Source organism: Strix uralensis, chromosome 1 (assembly GCF_047716275.1).
Source record: "Strix uralensis isolate ZFMK-TIS-50842 chromosome 1, bStrUra1, whole genome shotgun sequence".
NCBI lineage: Eukaryota > Metazoa > Chordata > Aves > Strigiformes > Strigidae > Strix > Strix uralensis.
Window position 1 is genome coordinate 145,549,823 of NC_133972.1, and position 14,699 is coordinate 145,564,521.

General features: G+C 35.4%; 1 protein-coding gene across 1 annotated transcript in view; it reads right to left on the reverse strand.

Moving 5' to 3' along the window:
• CNGB3 (cyclic nucleotide gated channel subunit beta 3) overlaps positions 1–7,693 on the reverse strand; it is a 76,684-nt gene extending 68,991 nt beyond the window's left edge. The window contains exons 1-2 of the mRNA XM_074859453.1: positions 7,580–7,693; positions 5,074–5,149 (exon numbers count right to left, since the gene is read on the reverse strand). Coding sequence (XP_074715554.1) covers positions 5,074–5,149; positions 7,580–7,687 — 184 coding nt within the window. The 5' untranslated portion in view covers positions 7,688–7,693. The remainder of the gene's footprint in view (positions 1–5,073; positions 5,150–7,579) is intronic.
• Positions 7,694–14,699: the final 7,006 nt, after the last annotated feature.

Consider the following 14,699-nt stretch of genomic DNA (forward strand, 5'->3'; position numbering starts at 1 on the left):
CTGATTGGCCTGAGCTGCCTCGATCAGCTTCTCATATTTAGCAGAAACACAGAAGAGAATTAGTCATGGGAGAGAAAAAGTCAAAGATAAAGGAATACTTTGAATATGTATATTTAATGGTTGCCTGAAAACCTTGTGTAGCTTACTGTTTGTGCTCATATGATAAAACTATTTTAGTTAATATACAAACAACAACGTTGGCAATTTTAACTGTGCATGGAAATACTTGAGGTTAGACAGCTTGTTGAAAATGGGAAACACTGTGTAAAGACATAGGTAGAGCCTGCTAGTAAGAGGCAGAGTGGTTAATGTTTGAGTAATCTGGTTTTTAGCTATCTATCTGTGACATATATCCCTTAGAAACATAATTTTAAGCACTTAAAATCAGTGATCTTTTTGTCATTTCCTCTTTTTGTAAACTATTAAAAGTTTCAAAATAGGTTAGAAGTCTCAAATAGGCTTTTAAATGTTATTGCCTGCCAAATAACATAGAGAGCAGGTTCTCTAATATAGCAGGAATAAAGACTGACTTTGCATTTGAAGCAGTAGAACGGGAATGAGGGAACTGTCCTACAAACTTCCTGGGATACTTCTGACATAATTAATCATTTGCCTGGTTGTCCTTGCCTCACAGAGGTGTTCTTGAGCTATGTCCATAAATATTTGAAAGATGGCTATAGGGTCATGAAGATGTCAAGAAAAATAAACACACAGGAAACCTATGGACAAAGGAGAGAAGAGATTTCAGCTCCAACATTACAAAATACACACCTCTGTGACTTTCCAAGCAATTTTTTTTGAACAAATGGTCTGTGCAGGGGAAAACAGTTCAGAAATCAGTGGGGTTGAAGTAAAACAATCAGTAAGTAGGTCCATTTTAACTCAACTCTCAACTTCAGTGGCTAACAAGTATTATAAAACTTTATTTTCCATGTGAAGAAAGAAAGATTCTGTGAGGAAGCTTGGTTTGTTTTCCTAGAATTTAGCCCTGTCACTTATCTGAAAAATGAAGATCTGCAAGGAATTAAAAGACTTTACATCAGCAGGAGTGGAAGCAAACTGATTAAACATATTGAAGTTCTTAGTTATCTTTAAAAAATACTTTTTATGGGAATAATAGCCGCCTGTTGACTGAGTGCCAGTGAAGAATATAAAGGATAAGAAGTCAAGGAATGAGATTATTATTTAAAAGTCTCTTTGCATTGACAAGTTTGGTTCACTGAGCTGCAGCATATTATATCAAATGCTGTACTTGATTTGTATTTTTGAAATACAAATACAGTTATTTAACCCTGGATTTTGAGGTGCTAAGGGACAGGTTTTGTAAAGCAGCTTAAGAGTCAGATTCAAAACAGGCCAAAGACAGGTTTTAGCTGTGAAATTTAAGTATCAGTTAACTTCTAGGTTAGTTCCAGGCTTTGTGTTGTAATCTTCTCAGGCTTCACAGGTTTTTGCATTCTTTTCTGCATGATGGCCCAGCAACTACGAAAGCCACATCTCTCTAGTCTAGACTTTATGTGGGTAGTTAGGGAACTCTACTGAAATGTGAGACATATGGGTTTGAACTCCCTCATTATGAAAGAGTGGAGGTGAAACAGCTAGGTTAATATATGAAAGGTGGCCACTATCTGCAGCTTCTGCTGCTTTTCTTTATTTAGTTAAACATCTAGTGAAAAAGTGTATGTTCCTCAAGTACCTAAACAGAACACTGGGAGAGAGTTTGGAGTGGACTGAAGTTCATTTTGAGCAGCCCTTCCTTTGAGGTGCTACATATTCAAGGATGCTGATTAACATTCCTAGTTGGTTTTTTTTTTTTTTTCTTTGTTTACTCTGTCTGGGTTTCTCACTTAGGATATAGATTTTCTGACTCTGTCAAAAGCACCAAAATCTTATATGCTATAGAAAGGCACTTGCATTTAATTTGCAGACAGGTATATAACCTTTTATATATCCTCCGGGTACTTCTTTCCAAAGCATCTAGGCTGTGAAAATAATTAATATCACTGAAAATTAACATGGCAATCTCCCAAATGGAAGGTTCTGTCTACTTTATGATCCAAAGGTGCAATTGTGGCATGTATAGAAATACCTATGATAGTTTTAGTTAGCTTTCTCACTCAGGTTCTACTAAGAACAAAGAAATGTCAATATGGACTTTAGTAAAAGCTGCATAAATATGTCTATGAATCTGGAAAAAAATCTTTGAGACACTTGTTGCTTTAGAAGAATTAGGAAGAACAAAAACCAGAATATTGGAAAGAGTTTCTAGTGAAGGAAAAGTGAGAAGGAGATGAAGACAAACTTCAGAAGAGCAATACTTAAATGTAGTGCTGAGAATGTTTAGAGGAAGGGAAAGAAAATGGATGAGTTGGAAAGAATTGTACTGGAACTATCTGCTAGGAGGACGAAAGAAATTGTGATACAGAGAATGACAATGCAGTCACCAGCTAGCAGGTGGAGGGTGGATGTGGCCTTCTAAATAGCATAACCTCCAACAGAGTTATTGAACAACAGTGTGCAAAACAAGTGAAGCATTTATATAGTCAGTTATGGGAGGTGATAAATATGCAAAGAAACTATAGCAATTGGATTCAATATCATGGAGAACCTGTAATTAGGTGAATCATACTTTGTTAAGTACATAAAGAAATGCAGGGAATAAATTAAGAAATTAATCCATTATGGAACAAACTGACTAAGCACAGAGAATTAATTACAGATTGAACTAATTACACAGAGAATTAATCACAAAGCAAGCTAGTGAGAGAAAGGGCAACTGAGGAGGTGGAGATGAGACAGTGAGTAGCCAACAAAGCAGCCAAAAGTACCAGGTGTTGCTGAGTGACGTAAGCGGCCACATTTTAACCAAATGGGCTCCAATCATGCCTGCTGCTAAGTTATCATCTGTGCTGGTAACATCATGTTGCCTTTTGAAGTGCTAGGAGAAAGTGAGAAGGTGATGGCTGGCTTTGGTCATGTGAGAAGAAAGGGGATGAAGATAAGCTCTACTCAGTCTACTGGTTTGTGTTTCAGGATTGTGGAGCTGCAAAACAGGACTATGATTAGAGGCTTTACTGGTCTATTTTGTTCTGGTTATACCAGAGAAATTAATGAGAGATCTTGGAAAGGCTTTTCTCTAACTATTTTTAACTTCTCCATTTAACTGATCTCCCTTAACTAGTGTTGGTTGAGCCCTGCCTATAATTTTAATATTTCTCTCCAAATTTGTGCATACACCACAAAATGCTTTCTCTGGTCCCTTGTCCTTTGCTTACCCACAGATATTCTTATTTTCTGCTTCTATCAGATGTCCACATGATTTTAGGTCTGATACAAAGTTCACCAAGTTTTGCAGGAGTCTTTATCTAGACCTTCCTGTAAACTGCTTGAGACCAGCCTCACTTTTCTGCCTAGAGATAATGGAATTCCTTGTCAAGCTCAGCTGCTGAGGACTTATATACAGGGTACTGGAATTCATAAGCTTCCCCTGAGGTGCAGTGCCCGTGTAAGTTCTCTGGCTTGTATAGTTATTGTCTATCTAACTCATGAATACCCACATGCAAAAGGAGAAACTGTCTTGTGACTGTTTGAAAGTGAGACTGGAACCTTCCAGAAAACTATGGATTTAAAAAAACCCAAACAAACATGGAGCCTATGTTATATTTTCCTAAAGCAATTGATGAAGTTGTTGCTTCTATGCCACCACTTATTTTGTATTTTAGAAGGGGGAAAAAAGAAAAAAAAAGTAGTGTAGTATTCCAAAATATAGGTTAATGAATTACATTAATCTGTAAAATTATATCAGATATTGGATAGAAGCAAAAAATTTTTCTATAATTATACATCGTTCTGTTGTAGGATGGCATCTGTGATTTAATGTTGCTAAAAAGCCATGAAAAATTAGATTTTATTTTTTCCATTGTTGGCTTATTACTACAGTTAATTCATATCAGATTTTGTTTTACCTTGATTTAGAGCTACAGCCATTGTATAACAAGATAATTGCATTAAATGGACTTTGTTCAAATTTTCATTATATGAGGAAAGGAATTGTGATACTTGTTACAATTACACAAAACACAGGCAAGGATTATACAAGTTTCCTTGTAGTCTTTTTCCAGTTGCTCCTCTCTTTTCAAATCACCTTTATCACAGAAAGCTGGAGGTTCCTCAGCCTTTGCTTTGCTGCTCCTGTGAAATGAATCTGAATTGTTTTTCTAAAGGAAAATCATGTTTTTCTCCAGTACTGGAGGATGGAAAGGGAAAGGGCTGCACCATTGATGCTGTGAGAGAGGGAAGAGGGGACATGGCCCAGCAGTAGTTGTTGCTTCCCCATCCTGAGCCTTTATTTTGGTAGTTGCTGCAGCATTCCTTCTGGCTCTGATGTAAGCAAAATAGGCTTGGCTATTGGGAGGTGGGGGAGGAGGGGTGCAGTATAGCCATGGCCAGCTGCTGCTGTTTTCAGCAACCAGCTGCTTAGGCAAATAATTACTTTGTATTACTGCCCTGAGCTCTGTGTTCCTCTGTTCAAGTCCTGGATGTCTTCTGAATGGTGATGGCAAATCATTTTCAATAGCATTGCTTTTGAAAAATTGTTTGCTGGCTTTTTTTGAAAAAGTTTTGAATGGCTCTTCGATGGAAAATTTGAATGTCAGTTTAAAATCTGTCTCATCTTTGTAGTTTTTTAATACATATGAGAAGTATACCCAAAAGACACATTAAAAACTCAGTTTTCTTTCTTAAGCTACCTTTATTTTAAAGTAAGGTTTCTAAGAAGTCAACTTACAGTAAGAGGAAATAGATTTTGTTAGACTAGCTGATTAAAGTGGACAAGCTGTGTGCTTGAAAGTTTGTTGCTTTTTATTATTGTAGGATGGTGCTTGTATTTTTGTAACAAATCATTGGTTTGGGGTCAGTGGGAATTCAGAGTTCTTAATTTCTTCCACAAATAAAAAAAAAAAAAAAAAATCAGCACCTGGCAGAGCATTTGGAAGAGCAATTTACAGCCCTATATAGTGTACATATATTTTGTCCAGATAATCTTTGAACACTCATAAATAGCTTATTACTGACCTTGTTGCTTTGGTATGGGTTCTGCTTTCTTACTGGCCTCTGCTTTCTGTGGTTCATCTGGTTTTTTATTTTCACCCTTAAAAAAATAAACAGGATTAGAAACTGTAGATGCTCATTGTTGATAATGGTAAGGATGGTTTGATGTCTGCAACATTCTCCTAGGAATTTGATTAACCAGGTTAACAAAACTGAGATTTGTTCCTGGGTGTTCTCTGTGGGTTCTTGGACAAGACTTCTCCGATAGGTTCACAAAAGGGCTTGGATGCTGAAATAAAAAACTGATGTCTTCACATCTGCTGTGCAAACCCAGTTGCTTAGCCTGGAGTTCTGCTGGTGCATGTTCCCACAGCCTCCTTTATGTCATCAAGGCTGACTTGTTCAGTGTTACCACCCAAAAGCCAGTCTGCATCTCTGAATTAGTCATTCTTCTGCCTAAACCTCTGCTGGGCTAATAGACCTTGCATGTTTTGAGCTACCTTAAAGATAGACAGATCTATCTTTACAAAATTCAGAGACAGTATCAACTTTCACTGCAAAAAAAATTAACTTCCTCCCACGCTTGCTGGTTTAGATCCATGAACCAAGTCCTCATGTACCCGTACCTTGGTTTGTCTTGGCTTTGACATAGTGGACCTTGCAGGAGCAAGTGAGAAGTGCATGGGGAGTTTTCGGTGTTCACTGCACTCTGTAGCAGCATAGTGCTAATTAAACCCATGAGCATTTGTTATCCCAGATAGAATGAATTTGCCTGGTGTTTATCATGCTGATTAATAGAGAAAGATATCAGAGAGCTTAAGCATATGGTAAATTATTTGACTTCAGGAGATTTCAGATCTTCATGCACTTTTTTCCCCCCTCTCACTCTCCAAACTGAATGATCTTATTTTTTTGAGTTTCTGGGGTTAATTTGGGGTTTGTCTTTTTCTATGAAAGTATTTGTTTTTTCCTGTCTGCTTTTATTCAGAGAATCGAGCACTAAGGTTCTAATATATATATATAAAAATAATTAAATTAGATATTTTAAAAATATATAAATGAAAATTAAAAGCCCAATCAATCTTTGTGCATACTAGAGTTAATTGAATATTGTTTTGTTGTAAAAGTTGTTTTCGTTTCAGGTTTCCTCCTAATAACATGAGAATATTAATGTGATAATAGTGCTCTACAGTTGCCAGATGCTATGTACATTTCTTTTCTCTTTAGATGGTATCTCTTTGCAGGCAGAAAGTGTCTTAGTCCTTGACCCATTCATCTGCCTCCATCTTAACAGTATCTATAATAGTGGAGACTTATGGTGGGAATAGTGGGATCTGAATGTTGCGTTGATGTATGGAATTATTCTGGTTAAAAGAGTAATGTATGTCTCCAGGGAAATCTAAATATATGTTTTTCCTAGAGCAGTTTGCCAAATGAGGTATCAGGCTGCATGGAAGTCAGCTGCTGAGATTCAGGATTTTTCTTCTTTGTTGAACACAGACTTTTTTGACAGTTTTTGTGGATGACAGTATGGATATGCCTGTTCATCAAACAATTTTTTTTGCATGTTTATTATAATGAAAAATCATATTTGAGTTGTAGTTGGTTGGATTAAACTGCACCTCTTCTTGTGGTTGTACAAACCTATGAACTTCAGAAAAACATCAGTTCTAAGAAATGATTCAGTCTTACAAACGTTTATGTTTCTGTTAGTTTTACTTAAAACTGTAAAATTTATGGAACTCTTGTACATATAAATCAAGGCTCCCAGAAGTTAAGTCACTGCCTTTGTATGTGCTCCACTGTTGTGAACATGTTAGAAGACACTGGAAAAAACCAAAACACTCTCTAGGGCATTATTGGGAAAAGATAAGAACTCAGAGGTAACAAGTGAAGGAGTATCTATCCTTCTGTCTCATTTTAAAGTATTCCTTTAATTAAAATGAAAAGAATGAGTTAACTTTTACAGTAAAGAACTACTAAAAAAAAATACAGAGTGTAGACTAATTTGATTTACTGTATTTTTCAAACAGGAGTTATATTAGTAAAACCAAGCCAAAAAAACCCCAACCTTCTTAAAAACCTACTAAATTACTTTGCCATTCCAACAATTATCAGGAAGGAGGCTGATACATTCTTGTACGCCATTCCAGTATTCAGGAAGGACATACTGACACTTTCTGCCAGCAGGGAACAAGATGAAGAGGAATACATCAGCACATCAAAAGCAGCCATACCAGTATTTCTAATTCTGTTTGCAATGTTGATCAAGACCTCTAATAAGCTTGTACTATTTCAGGTTAGCCCTATTTGGAAAGCAATTTACAAAAGAAGGAAATCTATATTTTCTTCATAAAGAAAGACAGGAGGGAGGAGGGGAATAAAGGTATTTGTTTGATTTTGTTAAAGATTGATACTGTGCACAGTATAAGAATGTTTGAAAATCTAAGTTTTGGTATTTACTTACTTAAATACTTTCTAAACAAAATGTAATTCTTACTGAGTCTATACTAAACAATAAAAACTATACCTGGCCTGTAGATGCCTTGGGTGGTGGAGAGACACCTTCATTCTTGCAATCTGATTCCTCAGGTGATAATTTTGCTCTAGAAAATGCTGCTTTTACTTTTTGAAACATCTTGCCCATTCAACTCCCCTGAAGCCTCTATAACTCTTTTACCATGAACAGGCACATAGCACATGTTTTCTTGCCATCAGTAATCAAGCCAATTAGACACTTAATCAGGTTTAGGTCTGATTAATGCCTTAAAGAAATTCCTTGCACAGTCTGTTTCAGTTATGGCTTTTTCTCACCATTAGTACTTTTGTTTTGTGTTGTAGACTATGTTATTTCTAGTCTTGATGATTACACTATATACAGATTCAACTTTTCATGCACAAATTCAGAGGACAGTGAACACTTTCTGGTTAGAATAAATCAGTGTCTAATCTTTTATGTATTGGATATTAAGCATTTAGTTTATATTTAGAAATGAAGTTTTAAGCCTAAGACACCTGTAGTTTAACCAGAAAATGAAAAAGTTTAATTGACCAACAACCATCAGCTACCCAGTAGACTACATGAGATCTCAAGAGGTTTAATTTCTTTCAATCCTGAACCTTTTAAAGTTTGGGGGTTTTTTTTTGTTGTTTTTGTTTTTTGAGAGAGAATGACACTAAAAGGTCTTCTGTTGGGGTTTGTTTGAGCAAGTTTATACCTGATTTTATTCCACCCTTCTTATTTTAAAACATGGGAATAATTTCATCTTTCGTTTTCCAATGTATTTACAGACAATACATTTTATACAGAGGCTTAGCTACAGTTTTGATAAGATTAAGTTTTAGGTGAATGTCCAAGAAATTAGTAAAATATAAATTTTTATGGAGTTTATGACTAGGACATAATTTTGAGATTCTATAGGCTTTGGGTCATCCTATATAAATCTCTATAAAATCAAGCATGGTTTAGTTTATAGGTAAAGCTTAATTTCAAATACCTCTAGTGTCATAATAATTCAACTCCTGTTAACAATGATCTTTACAATTTAATTGACTCTTCCTGCCTTAATTCCACTTTATTTATTACTATGCTATGACTTCACTTTAAGCTCTGAATTTGAGCTAACATATTATAATTGATTTATGCTTGCCATCAAGGCATAAAGAAATGCCGAAACATACTCCTTTGACTTATTTCCATAATTACATATTTAGGAATTATATTGAAGTATTGAAAATGTCCCCATGGCTGCCTCCTTGGGGTTTCTGTTTTCTGGCAAGAGTTGTTTCTAATCCTTAGTCTACCATAGTACTAACTGTAAGAATGAACAAACAATTCTCATTAGTTAGTTTGCAAGCCTTTTTCCTACATCAACACTTATGAGACAGACCTTATAATAGTTGGCTGGACCTTAGTCTTTTAACTGGGAACCCCTCTACACACATGATTTCATGGTTGCTAGGTTTCAGCAAGAGCTTGGAATCTCCCTTTTTATTAAGGTCTGTGTTCTGGTTTACTTTAAAAGCAACGAAATTCTTGCTAATGTTTCAGTCTGTGTTTAAGCTTAATGTTTGAATGACTAAATTAAAAATTAATATCTAAAGTATTTTCATATTTATGTAGGTCTGTACAATAGGCAGCTTCTTTTCTTTTGGATATGAAATTCTGCTTCCATGCTATTTTTACATCAGCTCATAACAGAAGAATCTCAGAAGAAATCCTAGAAACAAGTTAGTTTTTCTTTTACTATGTGAAATTTTAGTGGATTAAATTGACTAATGCAGGAAACTTTAATCAATTGCCACATACAAACTATACCTGCAAACAGACTTTTTGAGAACATCTGTTTTCTCATTATAAAAAAGAAATTATTAATTTAAAAAAAAATTTAGAATAGGTAATTTTGTTCCTTGTTTATTAAAAATGATAAAGTGCATAAAGCATAATACAATGAAAATAGATAGCATTTATTAAAGGAAAATTCATATCTCTTAAGAATTTCTGCAATATATGCACATTCGTCTTTTACAAAATGCCAAATAAAATCATGTTTTTATTTTTTTTATTATAGTGTTTATGCTGGTTTTAATTTATAGTTAAAAGGCATGCAAAAGGAATGTAACAGACATTAAAAAGAAAGTGCCTTTGGGAATCTGTTAGTAACTATTGACATCCACAGTTAATGAATGTAGTATTAGTTTAGTCTGTGACTAATTAAATTTTTGAAATTCCTTCATATGATGTGATTTTGTAGATAATAAGCAGGCCACAACAAATCTACTATTTTGATACCAATTGGAAGTACAAGTTCACCTCCTGACCCTGGTAAATTGACTAATCTGCTTCAGTATTTCATTTCTCTTCTATGCTCTATGGTTATTTAGTTATTTTTATCAGGCTATGAACATGCTAAAAGCACTTCAGTTAACTGAATATCATGATGCACTGTTAAGTAAGAAGATTAAGAGTGCAGCAGCAAAGCAGATAGTCTGTATCCAGTTAGCTGCTTAGCTATGCTGGCTTTGACTAGTGCTTACTGTATGCTGTATCTATGGTAAACCTTAGAGGGTACAGGAATTCCAAGCCTGTCTCACACATTCTCTACATACAAGTGGAGTACATCCTATATTTATTAATGATGTACTCCCTTTCCTATTTTTTTCCTTCAAGGAAATATTGCTCCTCCATTTAAAAATTTTGCATATGCATCGGCTTTCCAAACTTTTGATAATATTTTTCTTTAAGGGATTTTTTTTTTTTAATCCAAAAGTAAGTTTGAAACAAGGCACTCACAGACTGGATTTTATGTTCTAAACTTGTGCAAGAGATTATTCTCCATAAAACAGAGCAGGTGTCTCAGAAACTGAGGTAATTTAAATGCCGTATGTTCACTTGATTTGTAATCACTACTAAAACAATTGTCAGGACTCTTTTCCACCAACCCATTTGAAGCTGCATTAAAGAGTGCAGTACTTCTTAAATCATAAGACTATACAAAAGAAAGCATGACTTCTTTTTTCTGTGTAATTAGGACAGTTGCTAATGAAAAGAGATTCCTTTCTTCAGGACTGTTCTTGGAGGTGTTTGGTTTTTTGGTTGGTTTGGGGATTTTTTCCTGGTACATGTTATGAAATGTTTGAAAACCCTGTGAGCCCAGATTTAACTACCAGTGTATTTAATAGGCATATAGTGATTTCCAAGGACTGCTTTGCATTCCTCAACAGGCAGTGTCAGTTGCTCCATTTGTTTGAATGTACAGGTCAATAGATATCATCTGAAGGTTTTATTTTTGTATTAAATCACACGTAGCATGTTAAAAAGATCAAAGCCTGAGTTTCACTTCTATTCAGATCTTCCCATAACGCAAAATGTAATGTGCAGGTGTTTTTCATGGGTATCTTTTTCCAGTTTATCTCCATGATTCAAGGATCTTGACAGCTAAGAGTAGCACATCTTTCTTTAGAGCTCTGTAATAGTAGTCAGAGAGAGGCTGTATCTAGCACTTATAATGTTTCCTCTGTACAGTGTAAGATTTGACAATTTTGCCTATTTTTGTGGATTAACAGAAATCATAGCCCTAATTTATCTGTCTTCCTTAATTTTGACAACTTTGTTAAAAGACTTTTTTTTTCCTCAGAAAAAAATAGTCTGGAGCTCAGATTTTTCATATCTACTCATTGTTTTAATTTTTAGACTCAGGTGATGCTATCACTTAACTAACTATGCCTTAATAAAGAAAATGAATTCATATTTTTAATGGAAATATGTCTTGTTAATTGTAATATTACAGTCATGGCCAGATGTATGCATTATAAGTGTAGCAGTCAGTGAGGTATCTTTAGAAATAACAAAGATTACTTAAAAGATGATTCTTTGCTGTTTCAATACAGCTAATTTTGCACTGATTCATAAGGCTTTTCTTATGTTACAGTTCATATACTGGCACAAATGTACCAGAATCAGCCTCTGCATCCTACTTTTGAGGCAGTAGTAGGTCTTATGGTCTGGAGAAATCTGGAAATACACAATAATCTTGATTGTTTTGGTCTCCAAGGAGTGCAGACTATAATTTTTCCTTTCAAATTCAGTTTTATATGTCAAATCCAATTAACAGAATTTGTTCAGCTTACAAGAAAAAACAGATGGGAACACTTCTGTGGCAATAGGCTGGAAAAGACAGGGTGCTGATATTTCCTATTCCTTTTCACATTCCTCTATATAAAATTACTTAGTTAAGGTAGGAGCCATATCCTAAAGACTCATTTTCTGGAGCCTTCATCAGATCCTGGCTAGCTCTGAGTGTGATACTATCATCATGCCATAATGTGATGGGTGGGTTGGAGGAGGTGACAAAATTGACTGTCAGCCTGCCAAAATTTTGATGGCTGATGCCACCTCTCACTAGTGACCTCTTTTGATGAAATTAACATGTGAATCAAAGGAATGGGACATAAAACAGAAGAAAAATGTAACCCCACTTATGTTTAGTTATGTCATTTGTCTGCAGGCATAATAATAGGTGAGGAAAGGTTCTTGTCTACTAGTAGAAAGTACTCTTTCCTTAACATGTCTAGCTTTTTTTTTTTTCTTTTTTTTTTTTTCCCCTTTCTCTCTGTCTTTTTGCTTCTTTCAGAACAAAAAAGGCACCATCACTAGATGTTTATGCCTGTATTTCTCATGTGTCCTTATGGGCAGAATTTTTTAGTAACAGTGTGTTACTTCCTAAAATGTAACTCATCACATGAGAAAGCTTTATCAACTAGGGTAGAGCTCGAAAATCTCTCCCTCTCTCACTTAAATGAACATCCAAAATGAATCTCTGGACCTAGGGGAAAAAAGGATAAGACCTTCCAGGAAGGTGGTTATGAGCCCTACATGGACAGGTCTCAGCCATGAGTTAGGTCACTGGAATTAGGCCCCCTGCAGCCCCTCCTGAAAGACCACATAATCTCAAACTGGCATTTCAGGGTGTCCTCACTACCTTAGTTGGTAAGCAGTACTGATTTGGAATGTGTAAGAGGTCATTATTGTGTCAGAAGCAAACAACCTAGAAAGCAGTGCTCTCATGACACGTAGTTATTTAGTAATCTTTTGCTACGAGGTCATAGTCCCCTTTATCTTCCCATCTTTCATGCATATCCATGGAGAAGAATAGATTACTATAGAAGGGAATAGATTCTCTGCCACACCCTTTAGGTGGGAAATTGCGTGTATGTGATCTGCTGGGTATTTCCCAGGGGAAGCCACTTGTAGGGAGACTGGAGTTGTTCAAAATATGAAGTTCAATTGCTGGAGTTTCTGAAAACATGTGATGAGCTCAAACATGTACTGTAATCTTACATTTTTTGTGACTATGTACTGCAGCTGTTTACAGTATGGAAATTGACAAGGCCTCCTCTGTTGTATGTCTTCAGTAGGACACCCCAGAAAAAAAATAGGGAGGACAGAAGCCTTTCCCTTTGAAAGGGCTGACTCCTGGACTGGTACCTGTGTTTCAGCCTGGAGTTGTGTAGGCTGGCTGTGCACCAGATTTTAAAACTTTTACTGAAAACCACTAGACAAGTTGTTTTTTCTGCATGAAGGCTATTTACATCAAGAGGTAAAATTATTTTCACCCAAGTGCTAGCAGGATCAGTGAGATCTTCTCTGAACCATGCAAGCACACACTGAAATAGTAGGCTTCTGAAAAGCTCAGTAAAATGCCAAGACTCCCAAAAAAGAAGGTAAGGTTCTGCTTCTTTGTTTTCTAACCTTGTAAGATAGCAGTGACATAGAATGCCTCTTGCTATTAAAACTTTTGAATATTTTTTTCATAAGCGATATTGTGATATTGTTTTCAAAACCAGTGCTTTACATATAACTTTACACTCAAAGCTAGAATGTAAGAGTTATTCTGTAGTCACTGTGTTCATGTGATTTCACAAACAACTAGCTGGTTATGATTGACTTTTTAAACAGTTAATCATTGTTTCTCTTATGTAGAATACCCATGAAGAACAAGGATGGTAGTATTTATTTTTGCAGAGTGATAGAAAGGGATTTCATTCCCTTAAATAAAACTATGAGAAAATATCAAGTGAATTTAACTTTCATATGTGTGAGCACATCAGGAAAAGGAAACTTTGATGTACATGAAAAGCACAGAATTTCTTGGAACTATGGCTGAATTCCAAATTTTGGTAAGGTTTAGGTCTAGAACCTGTTCTGTTTTGGAACTCAAAACCATTTAATGTGAAGTGAAAAGCAGACCTCATTAAAAAAAAAGGAATTTTTTCTTTTTTCTGTTTTAAAAAAACCCTGAAATAAATATCTCTTGTTCAGAATGTTTTCAATATATAATCTCATTCTTGGTGCCTGATCAACGTCCTCTCAATGTTCCTCAATTATATTCGCTTATAAGAATAAGAGGGGGAAAGACTTAGAGAAGGAAATATTTTTCTTTTGTTTACACTGAAAAATATCTGAAGGTGATCATGATAGAGTTGGACTTTCATGTTCAATATTTCTGGGCTTTTGAAGCTTCCATCTGTAATAAAATTGAGAAGTTTAAGAAACAGAAACAAATGTCTAACTTAAGTGATGCAGTTCCATTACTTTTTTCCTAAGACTACTTTACTTTTCAATTATTTTAGTTATAAAAGCTTGACATAATTTCTTGAAGAGGGACTGGGGAGATGAACACATGGCTTAATTTGGATGAAAAAGGACCCAGAGGTGCAAGGCAGGCATCTGCGGGGAAAGCAGAAATAAGCATGGAGAACAAACATCTGTGGCTGCTGTTTTCTTGTACTCTCTTGTAAGCAAATGATCATTGTGAGGAGGGGAGGAAGAGAGGATGATGCATTTAGGGTGTTTCATGCCAGTAATGTTAACACTTGTATAATGTTAACAGTTCTATCTGAGGGAACTGGAAATAGGAATTTTGCTATAAATTGCATCTCTTCTGAAAAGCTGAAATTCAGTGTTATCAAAAGAATGAAAGCTCTTGGAAGTGTTTAATGTATTCCTCTAAACCCATCATATTTTCTACATACCCTCAAAGCATTTTCTTCCCACTGCAGTGATGCTAAGCTTTATGTTTTTGCTAACATAAATATTTAAAGCATGCCACGAGCACAAGCTATCTAATCTAGTCCACAACTTAGCAACA